At 43.7% G+C, this 20,430-nt stretch overlaps 1 protein-coding gene and 1 pseudogene across 2 annotated transcripts in view; both read left to right on the forward strand.

The window, feature by feature from the left end:
* The first annotated feature begins 240 nt into the window (after positions 1-240).
* The window catches only part of DDI2 (DNA damage inducible 1 homolog 2), a 41,575-nt gene continuing 21,385 nt past the window's right edge, over positions 241-20,430 (forward strand). For both annotated transcript variants that reach the window (XR_008556894.1, XM_028155561.2), the window contains exons 1-5: positions 241-520; positions 10,122-10,251; positions 13,567-13,803; positions 15,504-15,630; positions 18,138-18,265. Coding sequence is in view for 1 of the 2 variants with exons in the window: in XM_028155561.2 (XP_028011362.1) it covers positions 383-520; positions 10,122-10,251; positions 13,567-13,803; positions 15,504-15,630; positions 18,138-18,265 (760 nt within the window). In the remaining variant the exon portion in view is untranslated. The remainder of the gene's footprint in view (positions 521-10,121; positions 10,252-13,566; positions 13,804-15,503; positions 15,631-18,137; positions 18,266-20,430) is intronic.
* On the forward strand, positions 488-7,070 carry LOC114233948 (ferritin light chain-like; annotated as a pseudogene).

Consider the following 20,430-nt stretch of genomic DNA (forward strand, 5'->3'; position numbering starts at 1 on the left):
CCACCCTTCCCCATCCCGCCCCGCTCCGCTCCGCCCCGCCCTTCCGCTGCGTCGCGAAGGTGGAGCGGGCCGGGCGGGCTTTACGGCAGCCGCGTTGCGGCGGGGCGGGGCGGGGCGCGGGGGGCCGGCGCACTTGGCGGCAGGCAGCGGAGGGAGGCAGGCCGGCAGGCGGCAGACGGAGTAGCAGGCGGTGGCGGCGGCTGTGCTCGCCAGCCAGGGCGGGAGGGAGGGAGTCGCTGAGCGTGTGTGAGGGAGGGAAGGAGCTCGCAGTGGAGCTCGCAGCCCGCGCCGCCTTCCCGCAGCACCAGCCAGGCCCTGCCGCCGCCCGCAGCCCTGCGACGAGTCCGGGCCGAGCCGAACCGAGCTGGATCAGGCCGGGGCCATGCTGCTCACCGTGTACTGTGTGCGGAGGGACCTCTCCGAGGTGACCTTTTCCCTCCAGGTCGACGCCGACTTCGAGCTGCACAACTTCCGCGCGCTGTGCGAGCTCGAGTCGGGCATCCCCGCAGCCGAGAGCCAGGTACGCCGGGCAGCGAGCGGGGCCTCCCCGGAGCTAGCCCTCCCTCCTAGGGGCCTCGCGCCTTCCTTGGCTGCCGGGGAAGACTTGGGGGTGGGGGAGCAGGATGGCCATTTCTCAGCTCGCCCCCGCATCCGGAGGGAGCTGGGATCGGCGGCTGCCCCCACACACTCCTGGGGTGGGGTGGGGTGGGGTGGGGTGGGGTGGGGTGCGGTGCTAGGGGAGGAAGTGGAGACCCTGACCTCCGACGCACCCACTGCAGCCTGAGGGGCGCGTGGACTGCTGTGCGGCCCGCCCTACCTTCCAGCTCTTGGGCCCATTCTCCTCTAATAGCCCCAGTTTGGGGTGTCGTGGTGGATCTAGGAAGAAGCCCCAGGTTCGCACGAGTTCATACATCCTGCTTCCCCAACCAGAAATACCAGTTTGGATCACTGGTAGATGTTCATCTGCATGTAGGAGAGGGTTCCTGCTTAAGGAGACGTAATTTACCTTTAAATACACACATTTGCACTCTTCAGTGAAGGAAAAAGTTTGAAACTGGCACTGCCTTGTTTTGAGGCCTTTAGAAAATGCGTTTCCCTCTCCCTCTACCACATTGGTTTCTAGTTAAATTTCTTTAAAAACAAAAAACAATTATTAGTGCAATTCAAACTGGGTCTCTGGTTTCTTCCCTGGTAGGCCAAAATCCCTCTTTCAGGTCACAATTGAGAGTTTGGGTCCGTTCGAAGCTCAGTGCTTTATGAGGATATTTGCTTTAAAAATGGCCTGTGTTCTCTGTGATTTGCATGTCTCAATTCCCTGCCCTGCTGGGTAGGAGTTCAGCTGCTCTTACATTTTAAATAAGCTGCAATTTATTCCCAAAATGCTTTGGGGCTGCCACCAAACAGAATTGGGGACAGTAACACTGTGGCTTTCACACTAACATTTAAATCTTGACTTGATAAGTCTAAATATTAAGAAAATTGAAGAAGTTCTCCAAGGTCCCAGAAAGTAAATCTTGATTTCCTTCTGCAGTTATGAAATAGTTACAAAAAACTATTGCCCAACTGCAGCTCTGTGATATCATAAACACATGGGTTAATATTTTCTTCAGAAGCGAGTCTGGTTCCTTTACACTGTGTGAATTTTAGAACTTTGGCATAAAGCTGAATATCAAAAAGAATTTATTTCAAGGCACAGTGTCACTCAGACACGCATTCTGGCAAAAGCTACAAAGAAATTGGAATGAGGGAATTTTTGTAACTTCTATAAGGACCCAGTTCCTGTCAATCAATCCCTCAAGTGGAGAATAGGAAAGGACAGTTTAAATAAGGAAGGAAATTTAACTCTTAAATTTTTGAAGTTGGTTTTAAAGCCCCACTATTCTCCCTCGGGCTGTTGCATTACCCTGGTTATAATCACCAGCTGGTAGAGGAAATAAAATTAAAGTGTAAATTGATTTTGTTGTTATTGGGGCTTGGGAGAAGACAGATGTAACAAAATTTAAATAAAGAGGGTGCAGGCTGAAAAACAATTGTATGGTTAAAACAGGCCCTGTTCTCTGCCAGCTTAGAATGTGAGGGATACCTTGCCAATTGAACAACTAGTCTAACTCCAAATTCTTTCTTATTCGCTAGGTCAACATTGGGCATTACCTTCTATCCTAAGCCATATTAGCATATGGAAGCCTGGGCTCCAACTAGTGTTAAGCCTGTATTACAGAGCTGTAAACAACTCCTGTTTTTCAAGTCTGTTCTGTGGGCCTTACTGTAACCTAACACAGTGTCTATTTTAAGATGTCTGGTGGTCGGTTGTCTTTCAGTTGCTTGCCCATCAGGCAGGAACAGAATCCACCCTAGACACGTGAGTCATTTCCTTTTCACCAAATCATAATAGTAAACATTATGGTTTTTGCCCACAAATAGATCGTCTTGGCTCACTTGAAGTACCCCCACCTTCACCTCCCAGGATTCCCCCATGTTACTCATCTTCCCTTCCTCCCTCTCATTGTTCTGGTCTCTGCCTCGTTCTTCTTATTTAGCTTCTCCCTTCTCACCCTTCACTTCCATTTCTAAAAGGAGTATATGTATTTATGTTCCTGGCTATTCTTTCCTGTCACTGTGTGTCCAGACCACTGATCTCCATACTTTTTCCGTCATGTTTCCCTCTGAGTAAAATGTTTTGAAACATACATCTTTGTGATGTATGTAAAATATGAAATAAGTTATATACCCAAACTAATGTTATGTGCATGTATATTGCATATGTGATAACTGTAAACATCAATTACATATACATGAAGTAATATCTTCTGTGCCTGTTTATAATGTACAGAATAGAATTTAAAGAAGGATACAAATGAAATGGAAATTCTGATATTTTTCTGTTTTCTTTCTACATCCTTAAAGTATTATCTTGCATTGAGGATCACTGGTTTAGAATTCAGTCTTTCACAACAACATCAATTGTGCATAAGCAAACACTTAGAAAAGGTGTTAAATTTTAACATCTCTGGTCTTATTATAGTAGTTATAATGTGATGATAACAAATTTAGAATAGAAGCCATCTCTACTTTACATGTGACTGAAGCTTAACACAAGTGTGTGCTTGGAAGCCAGTCGTGGCTCTGTTTGATGCTTTGATGCAGACCTGGCTGGGCAAACTTCAAACAGTTATCCGAACTTAGCTTCACTTTAATGTCTGTATTTTTGAAACACTGTTATAATTTACCCCTGTAGGTGGCATGTGGTAAAGAGGGTGTGAAATGTGTAAGTACTCTCAAGTGAAAGACATTTAAATGCCAAATAATAGCAATAACTGTATGATCCTGGAATCGCAGCTCTGCACACAGCATGAGTTGTGGTTTGTAAAACACTATTTTAAACCAGTGGAAACTGAAATTTTCTATTGTAGCTGGTTTGGGTATGTTTATTTTTGCAGGTAATTTTCATGTATTTTTCCCCCTTGATAAATACTATGTAGTCATTATAGAAAACTTGTAACAAAGAACACAATTACTTATTACCTCTTAACTTTTAGATAACTGCAGTTTACTTTCTAATGTATTTTTTAATAATATTTTATTCCCTTTATATATTTAAAATGTGTTTTTTAAACATGGCCTGAACTGTATAAACAATAGCTTCAGCCAACACTACATTGTCGGCATTTTCCCATATATTATAAACGAGAGGCCTGGTGCACGAAATTCGTGCACTGGGAGCAGGGGTGGGGGGTGGGGGAGAGTTTCCCCAGCCTGGCCTGTGCCCTCTCATAGTGCGGGAGCCCCGCAATCAATCTCCCCAAAGAGGTAGGCCCCGCCAACCCATCCAGGGCTCCTCGATGGATTGCCCCAAAGAGGTAGGCCAGAGCTGGGGGATCTCCGGCCTCACCACATAGAGGCAGAGCTGCCAGGACCCCTGGCCTTGCCGCGCGGAGCCACCGGGACCCACCTCCATGGCTCCGCGAACATGCAGCCCCGCCCCCCCGTGCGCACACGCAGCCTCCTGGTGATGGATTGTGACAGCATGAGGGCGTGATGACCATTTGCATATTAGCTCTTTATTATATAGGGTTCTTCAAATTCATCCCTGTAATGGCTAAATGACGTCATCATATTGATGTACTACAACTTATTTAATAATTTCTCTATGTCTGGATATGGGAATTGGGGGAATTGGAAGCAGTTATGGGTAACATTTCCATGGATATCTGTATACTTTAAGGCTTTCTCTTCATTTCTGATTATTTTCTCAGGATAAATTCTTATGGAATTGTCAGGTCTTTTGAAAGGCTTTGGTAACTGTTGCCAAGTTATCTTCCAGAAGGGTTGTAAAAGTCAAGCCATTACTTGGAATAGTGTATATAGATCACTTGGTATATAGTGGGTTTTCAACTCATGGTAGAGACTATTATGAAGCCATTCAGATGTGATTCCAAGGGTTTTGTGGCCAGTTTGTGGTCCTTAATTTTAGAAATAGTGTTATGATTTCTGTTCAGAGATCAGAAAACATTTTACATCATCCTTAAAGGTCTTGGAGTTGTATGAATTAGTTTATTGTTAAATATTGGTTAAGATTAGAATCCAATCTCGGGTACCTCCTGGAGTGAGCACCAGCAGTGTGCCCCTTCTGCAGATTAAAACCTGTAGCTGTAAGAATTGTATGCCCTTGTAACTGTCAAAACTTCCAAACCGGCTAGGGCTGAGCTTTGTACATTTGAGTTGGGTGTTATGAATGGTGGAAAGCCTCACCGGTGCCATTACTAAAACTCATTTTGTTTTGTCTGGTGGGTATTTGAAACCATGGTCTGATGGACACTTCTATTAAGTTAGAAAATCATTCAGATTTATTCTGGGACCTAAGCTGCAAAATAATTATCTTTCTTAGACTCTTAACACCTATTTTAACAACAAAAAATTAGTTCTTTGCAGCAATGATAATTTCATCTAAGCTTTTGTTTATTTATTTTGTGTCCTTGAATTAAAATGGAACATACCTGGCGCTTTGTCACGGTGAAGAATGTTTGCCCCTCACACATTCTCCAGTCTAGTATTTTTATTTTAAAAAATATTTTATTGATTTCAGAGAGGAAAGGAGAAGAAGAGAGAGATAGAAATATCAATGAAGAGAGAGAATCATTGGCTGTCTCCTGCACCCCCCCTACCGGGGACCGAGCCCACAACCCAGGCATGTGACCTTGACCAGAATCTAACCCAGAACCCACAGGCTGACTCTCTACCCATTGAGCCAAACCAGGTAGGGCCAGTCTAGTATTTTTAGGAAGTTGGGGCAGATAGCAATATCCCATTAGTGATTATCTGGGTCTTACCTGGTACATTTTTATTGTTAGATCAGGCTGCCCTCCTTTAAAAAGAAATTGTATGTCTTCTGAGGAAAGGCTATGCTAACTGAACGGTGGAGTGGTGTACGGCATCTGTGAAATGGGTCCCCAAAGAGTGAGGACTTGGTAGTGTTCCTTGTCTGGGTTCAGGGCAGGGGATGCATTGAACAGTGGGCACTGCTTTGATCCTCCTGGTGAGTATAGGCCCGTAATGGTGGTAGATGGCTTAGTAGCTCCTGTTAAGGTCACCCAGCTAATCTATATATATAAAAGCCTAAGTGACTGGCCGACCATTTGACTGTCTGACCGATGGCTTGACGCACACTGACCACCAGGGGGCAGACGCTCAACGCAGGAGCTATCGAGCTGCGGTGACTTGGCAGCTGTGGTTCTCAGGTGACACACCTGGAACCAGAGAGGAGGGAGCCTGATTCTGGGGTGCATCACCCGAGAACCGCCCTCTCGCAATCCAGGACCCCTCGGGGGATGTCAGAGAGCCAGTTTCAGCCCGATCCCCGCAGGCCAGGCCAAGGGACCCCACCAGTGCACGAATCTGTGCACTGGGCCTCTAGTTTACCAGAACACTTTGGACTTATGTGTAGGAAAGTTGTGTGTGGTACCTGAGAGTTCCTGCGTGTGGGCTTTCGAGTCAGGCTGATGTGGTTCCACTCCCAGTTCTTGATAGCTGTGTAACCTCAGGTCACTCGTCTGTTTCCCTGTCCATAAAATGGGACAAATCGGCAGTGCCCTCGGCGGTCCTGGATCTGTCTCGTGCTTCAACAGTGTTTGGACGGAACAGACCCAGGGACGCCCCTTCTTCCAGCCTCCAACCACCCTCCTGTGTCTTACCCAGTCACCACCTGCAGAACCACCTCCGGGACCAGCCAACACAACAGTTTGTTTTTCTACCTTAACTCCTTATTACTGAACAACCATGAGCTCCCACATTCGTCAGAATTGTTCCACCGAGGTGGAAACTGCGGTCAACCGCCTGGCCAACCTGCATCTGTGGACCTCCTACACCCGTGGTCGGCAAACTGCGGCTCTCGAGCCACATGCGGCTCTTTGGCCCCTTGAGTGTGGCTCTTCCACAAAATACCACGGCCTGGGCGAGTCTATTTTGAAGAAGTGGCGTTAGAAGAAGTTTAAGTTTAAAAAATTTGGCTCTCAAAGAAATTTCAACCGTTGTACTGTTGATATTTGGCTCCGTTGACTAATGAGTTTGCCGACCACTGGCCTACACCTACCTCTCTCTGGGCTACTATTTCGACCATGATGATGTGGCTCTCGAGGGTGTGGCCACTTCTTCTGCGAGTTGGCGGAGAAGAAGCGCGAGGTCACCGAGCATCTCTTAAAGTTGCAAAACAAGCGTGGTGGCCGCATTCTCTTCCAGGACGTGCTGAAGCCTCCCAAGATGAGTGGGCAAAACTCAGGATGCCATGGAAGCCGCCCTGGCCTTGGAGAAGAACCTGAACCAGGCCCTTTTGGAGCTGCATGCCCTGGGTTCTACCCGTGCAGACCCTCAGCTCTGTGACTTCCTGGAGAACCACTTTCTGGATGAGGAGGTGAAACTGATCAAGAAGATGGGTGACCACCTGACTAACTTCCACAGGCTGGCTGGGCCCAGGCTGCCTGGCCGAGTGTCTCTTGGAAAGGCTCACCCTCAAGCACAACTAGGAGCCTTTGGAGCCCAGAGGCCTTTGGGGGGCCCTCTGCATCCCCTGGTGTCTGACTTTTACCTGAGCCTCTTCCCGAAACTACTAGCCATTCTTTTAACCACCCTGGAGCCCTCTCCCATGCATTGGACCAAATGAAACAAAGCTTTTTGCAGCAAAAGAAAAAAGCGGGGGGGCGGACAAATAATGCCTGTTTCTTAAGATGATTATAAGACTTAAATGAGGGATATGAGGATTATGTGGGCGACTAAGAACCTGGTATGATGCTGGCTCTTCGTGGAAGTTCTCAGTGGTAGCTGTCTGTCTACTCTTTTAATAAGGCTTTCCATGTGTCATTTCCAGCCTGAAGAGAACTGTGATCCTGTGGATGGGAGCATTCTGACTCCTGGTTTTGATTGCTTGTAGATAATTAAATATTCTTTTATAAGTACAGTTAGAATATGTCGACTGATTGTGTATCTCTAAATATACTGATGGTTGAACTTGTGAACCTGGAAAACTAAGAAGTAAGCCTTCTCCCACTGGTACCTTCATTGTGGTGGCTTCATAATGCTGATGCCACCTCATGAGGGTCTGATGGCATTACTCTTAGCACGCCCCTTCTTTCTTGCTGTACACTTCAACCTGGAACACTGGTCATTTCAGACTTACGGTGGATTTTTCAAGCAATCCTACAAGTTATAGAATGACTTGGGTTGTATTGCAAACAATCTGTGTTGATTTTGGTGTGCTTTTTATTGTGAGATACATACTTAAATAAAGGAGTGTGAATAGATTGATGGTGACAGTTGCAGTCTGTTGTAACATGTTTTAAGTTTGCAAGTAAGGGGACTAACAATACTTTTCTAGTTATGTATAAAACTTATAAAGTATAATTGGACCTACAAACTCTGCAAATCAAGTTTTTGCTCATCCCCAGAACTTTTTTTACGTTGGAGGGAACTACATTCAGTTTCCTGTTCTGTTCCTCATTTCAGTGTAAATTCTGAGAGCAGATAAGACAGATCATATTTCTCCTGTTTAAATCCTGGGTGTTTCGGGTTCTGTGTCAGGCAGTCTTAGCTATAAGGGTTATGAGGACACGTGAGGAAACACTGTAAAATGGGAGTGTAGCAGAGAGGCCTGGAAGAGACAGCTGTAATGCTGATCTAGCCCCACTGCTTGCCGAACAAACGAGAAGTGGGGTGCCTGGGCCAGCTGAGTGACGGGCCCCTGTCGGAGCCAGGACAGAACTGAAGCCTCTTTGCATGTGGCCTGTGAAAAGCGAATTGTTAGGAAGAAAACCTTTCAAAGTCTGACTGTCCCTCTGGAGTAGAATGATGCAGGGAGGTCTCATGTTCCTTCATGGTAAAATTATAGCTTGCCCTCGGTGTGTCCCTGTTCTTTCCAGAGCACAGTGTTTCACCTGTTTTTATGCTCTCAAGCTTTCTTCAGTGTTTGATTGCACATCGTCAAAATAGATCTTTTTAATTTTATTTACTGATTTTTAGAGGGAGGGAGGGAGGAAGATAGGGTGATTGATTTGTTGTTCTGCTTATTTATGTATTTATTGGTTGATTCTTGTGTGTGCCATGTCTGGGGATTGAACCCAAAACCTTTATATCTGGACGATGCTTTAACCAACTGAGCTACCCAGCCAAGGCCCATAAAAAAATATATTTTTTAAATATATTTTATTGATTTTTTACAGAGAGGAACGGAGAGGGATAGAGAGTTAGAAACATCTATGAGAGAGAGACGGATTCAGCTGCCTCCTGCACACCTCCTACTGGGGATGTGCCCGCAACCAAGGTATATGCCCTTGACCGGAATCGAACCCGGGACCCCTCAGTCCGCAGGCCGACGCTCCATCCACTGAGCCAAACCGGTTAGGGCAAAAAAAAAAAATTTTTATTAGTAGTACATCCCTGTTCCTTTTTTCCACTGTGTTCAATTGTTCTTTTTGGGATGTCTTCCATTTTTATCTTCCACTCACAAACATCAGTGATAAAACCTTGGGGATTTTTTTTTTTTTTTTAAGGAAGAATGCAGGAAGGTTGGTGTTTGGGAACCTTTTAGACTTGATAGTGTGCAATATTGTTTTAAAAATGGGCACATTGGGTCCTGACCAGGTGGCTCGGTTGGAGCGTCCTGTAAACCGAAAGGTTGCGGGTTCGATCCCCAGTCAGGGCGTGTACAAGAGGCGACCAATTAATGTTTCTCTCTTTCCCTCCCTTCCTCTCTAAAATCAGTGAACATATGGTTGGGTGAGGATTAAAAAATAAATAACTAATGGGCACTTTGGGATGTAATGTCCAGTGTGGTAACTAAAGTTAATACTGTATCATATATTTGAAAGTTACTAAGATGGTAAATTTTAAAAGTTCTCACAGGGAAGAAAATTTGTAGCTATGTGAGGTGATGGATGGTTAATTTATTGTGATCATTTCCCAAAATACACATATCAAGCCATAGTGTATACCTAAAAATAATGCCAGTTTTTAAGTCAGTTCTAGCTCACTAAAACTGGGGGAAGGGGAGAACTGCACGCGTTATTTAATAGTATTTTGGTTTGCGTACCCAGAGTAATTCATTCCCATTTCCCTCTCTGCTCAAAGTGAAATCTGAAGTTATATCCACTACTTCCATAGACTTGTTCGTCCTTTAATTCAACACATAGCTGGGCGTTATTTATCTGACAGGCCCTGTTCTAGGCATTTGGGATATGGCAAGCAAAGCAAAGTCCTTGTCCTCAAGTAGTTTACATTGTAGCGGGGGCAGGAGGACAATAAAGAAATAAATATATGTGTTAAGTGAAGGTGATTAAAAGAGGTCTCTGAAGAGGTGATGTTTGATCAGAGACCTAAAAATGGCAGGAAAGAACATTCCTCAGGTAGAGAGAAGAGCACGCGGAAGGGCCTTGAGAGGAAGTCGTTACTTGAGAAACAGCAATCGTGGTGTGAGATAGGGTCAGAGGGAGCCTGGAGGTGGTGAGAAGGACTGGCTTTTATTCTGGGAGTGATGGGAACCTGTTGGAGGGCTGTGCAGGAAGTGACTATCTGATGAAGAGGAAACCTAGTCTTTCTTTGCTCAGTGCTTTGTACTGTGACATCTTTTCTGGTTGTAGATTGTCTATGCTGAAAGACCTCTCACAGACAACCACAGGTCTCTGGCTTCTTACGGCTTGAAAGACGGAGATGTCGTGATTTTACGACAGAAGGAGAATGTGGACCCTCGACCTTCAGCGCAGTTTCCAAGTAAGACATCTCGGAATGGTTAGCATCCCCTGGCACAAACATGACTAGATAGCATAGCGTGGTGGTTCAGAGTTTTGAATTAGCTTTTGATTCAGACCACTAGGGTGCAGATCCTGACTCTGCCCCTTTAACTCAACTCCTAGAATTGATGTGAGAATAATGCTTATAAAACCTTCAGCACAAAAAAAAAACACAAAAAAAAAACCTTCAGCACATAGCAAGCCCTCACTAAATGTTAGCTTCTGTTGTTATCAATGATAATTTTATCCTGGAAGGACTTGGAGAGGCTCCACATGCCTGATTGCTGACTGACATGAAACGTTGTGTCTGGGGTTCAGTAGCAGGTCTTTGCAGTCAGCCAGGTACTCACGTGATCTCCTAACTCGGATGTAAAGGAAGAGATTCCTCTTTACAATTTACTATCATTAACAGATGAAACTGATTTTATTTGTTTGTTTGTTTGTTTGTTTGTTTATTTATTTATTTAGAGGAAGGGAGAGAGAGAGAAAGGGAGAGAAACATTGATCGGTTGTCTCCCAGATATGCCCTGACCGGGGATCAAACCCACAACTTGGGTATGTGCCCTGACTGGGAATTAAACCCACCACCTTTTGGTGCACAGGAAGATGTTCTAGCCAACTGAGCCACAATAACCAGAGCTGAAACTCTGATTTTAAATTATGTCTTCCAAGTTACATAGCTAGTAAGGGAAGGCATAGGAATTAAAACTCGGTGCTTTTCTATTATACTGAACTTTATGAACATTAAGCAGCTAAACCACTAACTTCTGGTTCTTTCTCACCACCTTCGTTAATCATGTAAAAAGAAGAAAGGATTCTTTATCTTAGGAGTCCCACCCAGAGTAGGTGTTTATAATTTTGAATCTGTCCATTGGGTTTAAGAGGTTTCTGTGTCCCCGAAATAAGAAGCAGAATTGTGAGGGTGTGGGCATTTGATGGGGACAGGGCTCATAAGTTGCTTCAGGTACTCAAAGGGGTTTTTGATCTACCAAAGTTTATTATAAGGTTCTGATGTGGAACCACTTGGTGGAATGTATTAGTTTTTCTCCACTCCCTATCATATCCTGATAGGTTTCTTTAAACAGTGTTTGTTCTCTAGGTCACTTGGTTTTAAAATTTTTGGTAACAACTGATAGGTGTCCAGGTGATGCCAGTCTCGAGCTTAGAGCACAGTGCTTCCATTCAGCCTGGAACTGGGCTAGAGGAGATCACGGCAGGGCTCCTCCAGATTCGGATCACATTACCCCCTGGGGCTGCTGTTAAACTTCAGAAAGGGTAGTGGTTCCAAGATGCCCGTCAATGAAAACCACATCTCCCTTTGATTAAGTTGGTGAGATTGTTCTGGAAACGTAGCTGTGTTTTTCTGGACGGCCCATATGGACAAGAGAGCCACCGGGTGAGGGAGAGAGTGGGGTCTGGTCTACAAGGTAAACAAGTTTTCACATTTTTTCTGAAGTGAGCAGATTCTCAAGATAAGTGTAACAGGGTTGGAGATAAAATTTCTCAACCCACAAAGAAGGCCCCCCATATGTGTTTTGCTAATTGGTATAGTTTCCCTCACAGAGATCATGCCATTCCCTTCACCTTTTCATTGGTTGGAAGTTCATACACATACACTGCTAACTGCCAGCTGAGTGACTAGTTGGACCCATGCTAAGAGACAGAAACCTTATGCCCAAGTTTAAGCATTCCCTCCTACTTGAGGTCCAAAGGGCTTCAGGATAGCCCCAGGCTTGGGACAAGTGTGACGATCATCTGCATTTTGTGATTGGAGAAATGTGGATTAATTCAGTCCTAGCCCCTCATTCTGGTTCTACTTCTCTTTTCTTCTTCCTTTTTAAAAATAAAACTTTTAAAGTAATAGTTTAATGAGATCATTCACATACCACACAATTCTCTCATGTAGAGGATACAATTAGATGATTTTTAGTATATTGAGAGTTGTGCAACCATCACTACAATCAGTTATAGCACATTTCATCACTTTAATTAAAGGAACCCTGTAATTCTTCATCTTCCCTCAAGCCTCCTAGCCCTGGCAACCATTGGTCTACTAACTGTCTCTGTATTTTCCTATTCTGGATATTTCATATGAATAGAATCATACAATATTTGGGTCCTTTGTGTAAGGCTCCCTTTCATTTTGCTTTTAGTTTAATAAGTCAGCTCAGCCTGGAGTGTGGGATCTGCCATGTCTGTTAGTGTACTCAGCACTGGGAACCCCCTGTGCACATTATTTTTCTTCTGTTTTTCTCTCTTGTAAAATGATCACACCTGCGAGCTCCCCAGGGCTATGGGAAGAGTTAGTAGTGATGCACAGATGGAAGTGTAAATTCAAAGAACTGCTATGTACAACACAGACTTGTAGAATTTAACATCGGTCGTTTGTGCTGTGCACTTGATATACATAGTATTCTTTACCCAGGGTGTCAGGGTCCTCAAAGCATATTTCAAAGCAGACCACGGTTTTTCTTAAGAACCACATCGATTTTTGTCGTTACATTTGAGACTAGCTTTACTTTTTTAAAAAAACAAAAAGAAAAACATCTATTTTGTGATATTTTATAAGCCAAAAATTTGGGGTTACTACCATAGTCTCCCACCCCCCCTTGTATTTTTTCTACCTGTTCACTCTCAGGCTGCAGTCTTTATATTCAAAGTCAACATGAGAAACTCGAGCAAGGGAGAGGGCATTTGGCCCTAGCCGGTTTGGCTCAGTGGATAGAGCATCGGCCTGTGGACTGAAGGGACCTGGGTTCAATTCCAGCCAGGGGCACATGCCCGGGTTTTGGGCTCGATCCCCAGTGCGGGGTGTGCAGGAAGCAGCCAATCCATGATTCTCTCTTATCACTCATGTTTCTATCTCTCTCTCCCTCTTCCTTCCTCTCTGAAATCAATAAAGAAATATATTTCTTGCCGAGACCGGTTTGGCTCAGTGGATAGAGCCTCGGCCTGCGGACTCAGGGTCCCAGGTTCGATTCCGGTCAAGGGCATGTACCTTGGTTGCGGGCACATCCCCAGTGGGGGGTGTGCAGGAGGCAGCTGATCGATGTTTCTCTCTCATCGATGTTTCTAACTGTCTATCCCTCTCTCTTCCTCTCTGTAAAAAATCAATAATATATATATATATATATATATATGAAATATATTTCTTTTTTTTAAAAGGGAGGAGGCGTTAGTCTATCTGTGATCACCACTTACTACATTACATACCATGTATGAACACATGTTCTGTTTCCTTCAGATGCTTGTTTTCACGGATCATTTAAAGTAAACAATCACTTTTCCTCAACAGACATACCCCGAATAGACTTCCGTAGTATATCTGTGCCCGGCACCTCGAGCTCCCGACAGCGGCAGCCGCCCGGAGTCCAGCAGTCCCACTCATCTCCCGGAGAACTGGCTTTATCTCCGCAGGGCTTGGATAACCCAGCCTTGCTCCGAGACATGCTGCTGGCTAACCCCCATGAGCTGTCCTTGCTGAAGGAACGCAACCCGCCCCTGGCAGATGCTCTGCTCAGTGGAGACCTTGGTAAGTTAATCTGAAAGGCTGTCAAGCTGACCTGAGGTGAAGTAGTGTATCATAGCAGGTGGGGAGAATTGGAAGCAACTCGTGTGTTCAGTCCACTGTGCCACATGAGTTATGAACATATCAGTTGGTCTGTGAGAGGTAAGTTAGCACTAATGTAGAAGGCTGAGTTAATGACAGTATTGACAAAATTTTAGGGCTGCATAGAGTCCTGAAATCCAGCTAAACCAGTCCTTCCATTTACTCTTTCTTTTCCTAATTATTTCAGCAGCACATAACCCAGGTTCTGATATTTTAACCTGTTAGTTAGACCTTCAATAAAGAGCGCCAATAAGCCTATGGTGCTTTTTAGCTACAGGAAACGGGTCTGAGGCCTTCAGCCTGTGTGGCTAATTGAACCCCCTTACTCGCATCCACCCCAAGTTGAATGAAGGGGTTGTTACCAACAGTCTATTGGGAGCTGTGCTTGAGCCATTCTTTCATTTCACAGAACATTTATTTTTAGTCCTCTCTATGAGTCAGGTTTTCTCTGTAAATTTCTCCCGTTTTACGAAACTACTGATTAAATTTTAAAACATAACAGATACTTAATAACTCATTTCTTAACCATTCTGTAAATTGAGGTAATATTTACCTACAGAGAAATTCACAGATTTTATGTATACAGTTTGTTTTGGCTGACTCATATATCCACCACCCCAATCGAGAACTAGAACATTTCTTTCCAGAAAGTTGCATTATGTTCTCTTTCGGTCAGTTTCCTCCCCTTATAGACTACCAAATTCTGATAATCATTTTAAATTAATTTTGCCAGATTTGATCCTCATGTAAATGGAATCATGCAGTATGTCCTCTCATGCCAGGCTTCTTTCACTAACTTAATGATTATAGAGTCATCTATATTGTGTGTATTAGTTCATCTGACCAGTATCTTGGTTCCTTTAATTTCTTAGGCAGCATATTTAATTGTCAAAGACCATGATGATGGCACATTTAAGTTTACACATTTAAATGCACCCACATTTAAGAAATAGCAAAATAAAGGTGATTTTTGTAATGTCTCTTATAGTAAGCAATCTTTCCTCTTTACTAATATTCCTGTCTATTACCCATCAGGTAATGTAGATAGGCTAACAGTAGTTTGCATTTAATTTGTCTGCTTTAAGGCAGATTGTTATAAAGGAAATGAGACCAGAAGAGGAAATGGGGTTGTAGCGCTTTATTTTATTTCTAGCCAAAAGACTAACAAGGGCAGAGGGGAGGGGACAAGTGGGGTCCTTTACAGCATTTTCCAGATTTAAATTGAGAAGTCGTGATCTCTGAGTATAGATAATGTGGTAGGTAACTTCTTACAAGACTAAATGATTTTTCCAAATATTTTATTTCTTTATACTGAATGTAGGTGAAGAAATAGTCTTGCCTCGGAGAATATAAAGTAAATGTAATTGCTTATTTATTTTTAGGCATCTTGTAGAATTCTGCACCTGAAACCTGTACAATTTTGTTAACCTGTACAATTTTGTTAACCAGTACCATCCCAATACATACATTAAAAAGGGGAAAAAGGAGTAAGAAACAAAAAATAATTTTTTAGGCATCTTTTCTGCATCTCTTACAGTTATATTTTGAGAAATTGTCTGATGTGGAAAAGTACTAGTAAGGAATGAAATCTAGTGGTACTTAAGCTTTTCCTCCTTTTGTAGAGAAATTCACTAGGGTCCTGGTGGAGCAGCAGCAGGACCGAGCCCGGAGAGAGCAAGAAAGGATTCGTCTCTTTTCTGCTGATCCTTTTGATCTTGAAGCTCAGGCAAAAATAGAAGAAGATATAAGGTAATGGTGACTTCACCTAAACAGCAAGAGTTAGGAAATGGAGACTGCCAAACTACAGGCTGTCTGGTATTGATTGGGCACCTGCTTTGAGGTAGATTCCTTATTTTGCACCTAAGCTAGTAACATCAGTCCTTGCCTTCATTCCCACTCTCATTTTCCTCACATTTTGATTCAACATTACAAAGGTACCCCATACAAATGACTTTTCTCCTCTAAAATTTTAGTAAAGACTCCCTGACTAGCCCAGTGTGTCATCAAAGCAACTGCAGTAGATGACCCCAGGATTCAGTGATGTGGTTCCCACCTGAGGCTGCATTAAAATCTTGTTGGAATCTTTTAAAAATGCAGGTGCTTGGGCTCCACTCCTAAAACAGGTACAATAATGCTAATGCCAACCTTGGTTACATGACTAGCCACAAGCCAGATGATGTTCAGTCAATCCCTTTGAAGTCTAACTAACAGCTGCTACCCCCTCAACACCACCACCCACGTCTCAGTTTTTGTGGCTCATTGTAATGGTTTTAGTATAAATATGAAGACCATAACTTTTACCAGTGCTACTTTTAGGGGCTTTGTCATCATCTTTGGTTATTTACATGAAGCCTAAGTTGGTCATTATATTATACTGTCAACTAGGAAGTTAAATAATGGTTTTCTTCTTTCTTATTTCTCTGACTGCATTTGAAATCAAAGAAATGTAAGTTGTACACTAGAATCACGTGACAGCCCTAAGCCATTTACTTATGTTCTTATTAAGTGTTCCCATTAATTATATCAGAAATTGTATCAGAATTCATGAATATCTTTGAAAAATGCCCCACTCGTTAAATCTACTCAGAGAAATAGGAAGATATCTGTGCTCTCAGAACTAGACTGCATTACAGCTATAAGGGAACCTTATATAATTCTCAAGAATATGTTCAACCCAGGAAGCAGGAGGTGTGGGAGGGAGTGTGGTGAGGCATCATAGCTAAACCATGGCACTGAGCTGTTGGAAGAGCAGAAGTGAAATGAGGCATATCCATGTGGCTCATGTTTCTTCCCAGGGCGGGGTAAAGGAAATGGGGAACGCACACATTCTTTCCAAGGAGAAAACCTGGTACCTGTAAAGTCTACATACAGAGCCCAGAATACCGAAGGAACTGGCATTGTCTCGAAGGGTTTTTGGAGCCACTGCAGTGTCAGGAGTGCATAGTGCACAGCTAATTTTAGGCTATTTCTAACTTTAATAATATGGCACACGAGAAAGCTGTAATTATTGAATGCCTGTTAAAGTTAATGCTTCGCCAGTGATTGTACAGGGAATGTGTACTCAAAAAAAGGTATAATAGCTTGCGTGTTTGCCTAAGTTAGAGGAGTGTGCCTTTGCTTTTATAAGAAGTTTAATATTCCAATAGAGAATGGCTGATAAAACCATCAGTTCAGTTGAGCTAGAGTGTTACTACAGAAAGGATAGTTTAGAACAGGGGTCAGCAGACTTTTCCCATTAAGGGCCAAATAGTAAATAGTTTAGGCTTTGCAGGCCACACTATCTCTATGGCTGGTGCTCAGTTCTGCCAGGGCGGTCAGATACAGTGCCGGTATGTAAATGAACTGGGCTATAGTTTTCTAATGCCTGGTTTACAGTGTAACTGTCCAAACCTTGGACCCTGTTTTGTTACTGTCTCAGCCTTCAAGTAAGTGGCCTAGCCCCTGCCCTAGTTTCCATTAATGTTGGTCCTATTTGGTTATTTTTTTTAAAAGGAGGTTGGGAATGGAGGAGACATGAGATGCTAGAGTAAGCTGGAACTCCCTTTTATGTGCTTTTCTCATGTAAGAATTAGAATGTTCAGTTTTAGAAGAAATTATTTGATGACCAGGTGAACAATGATTTATATGTGTATATATTAGTAGTTTTCTAAGTGATAGGTAGAAGGATCTTTTTTGAGTTTTTTTTTAACATCTGCTCTTAACGTTGGCATCATATAATGATGCTTTCCACCTCTCAGCAATCCTGTAATAGGAATGAATTATCCTCATTTTGCAGATTACAAAACCCAGTCTTAGAGATTAAGCAGCAGATGCCACAACAAGCAGTTAAGACATCGGTATTATATTTGCAAACAATTTTTAATGCCCTGGACATAGGAAATGTACCCAGATACCCAGTAAGTCCTCAGTTAAAATTAGAGCACTCATGAAATTTTAACATTCTATAGGATAAAAAGGGTTGTGACCCTTACTCTCCAGAAGTTTCTTTTCCTGTTTCTGAGCTTGTAAAGGGAACAAACATAGTCATTTTACATGAGGGTAATTTGTCTGCCTTTAATTTTCTGCTAACTGTGTATCTCACTGCCTCCTACGAAATCACAGACTGCAGGGTAGAGGACCAATTTCCATTTCAGTGACTCAGCTGCTATAGCTGGAGCAAAAGATATGCACAGATCTGTTTTAATATCGTGACTTTGAAACAGATCTTTCTTCATGGAAGTAATGCTCTTAGTGTCCCTGGTTTTGGTTTGTTACAGGCAACAGAACATTGAGGAAAACATGACCATAGCTATGGAGGAGGCTCCGGAAAGTTTTGGCCAAGTAGTGATGCTTTATATTAACTGCAAAGTGAATGGACATCCTGTGAAAGCCTTTGTTGACTCAGGTGACGTCTCCGTCCTTTGTATCTTTGTCTCTCCAGCAAACATTCTGACCTGACACAGGGAGAAGGAGAGACCCTGGGGTCCTTAAAGATGGCATTCGTCCTATGGACTGCTCACCAGCAAACCTGGGGGTTGTTTCACTTCCCATCTTTTCTTGTTTGTGATAGCTTGTTTTTTTAATCATTTCTTCACCAGTTTTGTATTTTCAGTGTCTCCTTTATCTTCCTGCTCCCCTTAGTTGGCATCCTGAATTCTAGGATACCTCTAAGGAATTGGGGAATCATTTGAATAAGTTTAGAATAAGAATCTAATAAAGAAGGAGCTGTGTAGCCCTAGCCAGTTTGGCTCAGTGGATAGAGCGTGGGCCTGCGGACTGAAGGGTCCCAGGTTCGATTCCGGCCAAGGGCACATGCCCAGGTTGCAGGCTCGATCCCCAGTAGGGGGCGTGCAAGAGGCAGCTGATCAATGATTCTCTCTCATTGATGTTTCTGTCTCTTCTCCCTTCCTCTCTGAAATCAATAAAGAAATACATTTTTTTAAAAAAAAAAAAAGAAGAAGGAGCTGTATAGTGTAGGTCAAACCAGTATTTCTGCCTCGTCTGTGTGCCATCACTTTGCCAGGAGCAATGAGGAGTGTAGGATACAGGGCGTGGTTCTTGCCCTGAAAGAAGAAAGAACGGCCAGGTAGGGAGGCAGGGAGTTTTGCACTTGAAGATTCAGAATATCCCTGTACTAAATGTCACCTTATCTCTTAGTAACAGCTCTTTGCTTTTTGTGTGACCACACACAGGCAGTATCGTGGGTGTGACAGCGGCCCTCCGGGAATGACTTCCTAGAGTACTAAAAGCTCCTGCTCAAGTTAACTTTTCCTCCATTTTTTGTTGTTGTTGTTGTTGTAGTTTTTTGTAATATATATTTTTATTGATTTCAGAGAAGAAGGGAGAAGAGAGAGATAGAAACATCAGTGATGAGAGAGAACCACTGATTGACTGCCTCCTGCATGCCCCACACTGGGGATTGAGCCCGCAACCCGGGCATGTGCCCTGACTGGGAATTGAACCGTGACCCCTTGGTTCACAGGTCAACGCTCCACCACTGAGCCACACCAGCCGGGCACTTTTCCTCCATTTGTTCATCCACAAGTACTTGAGCACATGCTAGGTTTCAACTGTTGGAAATAGTTTATACTGAGATGCATACAGTCCTGGGAGAAGTAAACTGCTGATTACTCAAGTTTTAAAATGTCTGTTGAATGCTGTGTACAGGGCCTTGTGCTGAGTGCTTGGGGGGTAAGACTTACTAACTGGTGCTTCACAGGGCTCCTGTGAGCGAGAGACAAATACCTATAGGAGACCCTAATCTGACACTAGTATTTATTGAGCCCTTTCTGTATGGTAAGCACCATGCTAATTCATGCTAAGTTACCTAAGTGCTTAATATATATCAGTTGATTCACTTTCACTTAATCCTCAGCATGTCCCCCATGAACTGCGCTCTACTGTTACCCCTATTTTCTAGGGGAGGAAACTTAGACACAGAGAGGGGAAGTCATTCTCCCAGGTGTCCAGAGTTCACGAACTGCAGATCTTGGATTCAGCCCCTGGTCTGCTTGGTGCCAGAACTCAAGCACTGTGCAAAAATCAGATGCATGTTGGATGAATATAGAAACCACATTCTCACTGACTGGGATGCTTCACCTCAGGTGTGGCTTCAAAAGAGAGGCCATTTGAACTGAGCTGTCTCCATGGGCAGAGGAGTGGGGCTTGGAGCTGAGGCTTGAAAAGAGGCAGGAGCTCAGTAAAAGGGACCCTTCCCATCCTGGGGTTCCTTCCTGTACATCAGTAACTAGTTTTTGTGGAGTAAACGGGGAGGGAGGAATATAAAAGAGCATCGCCTTCCCAAACTCCCTTTTTCTTTTTGATTTTCATTATTTCTGTGCCTTCTTGACTCTAACCTTCAAATGCCAAGACCTTCCAGTGCCGTGTAGTGTGAGAAGCCTTAATGAGCAACATGAACAGGACGTGTTGGGATTGAGTTTGAGGAGACATCGTGGGGAAAGGACAGTCAGTTGGGGAGGAGGTGGGCCTCGAACTGGGCTTAAAGCATCAGCACGACTAGAAAGTGAACGCAGGGGAGGCGCACTCTCCCGGAGGGCCAAAGTGAGTCAA

Source organism: Eptesicus fuscus, chromosome 9 (genome assembly GCF_027574615.1).
Source record: "Eptesicus fuscus isolate TK198812 chromosome 9, DD_ASM_mEF_20220401, whole genome shotgun sequence".
Classification (NCBI taxonomy): domain Eukaryota; kingdom Metazoa; phylum Chordata; class Mammalia; order Chiroptera; family Vespertilionidae; genus Eptesicus; species Eptesicus fuscus.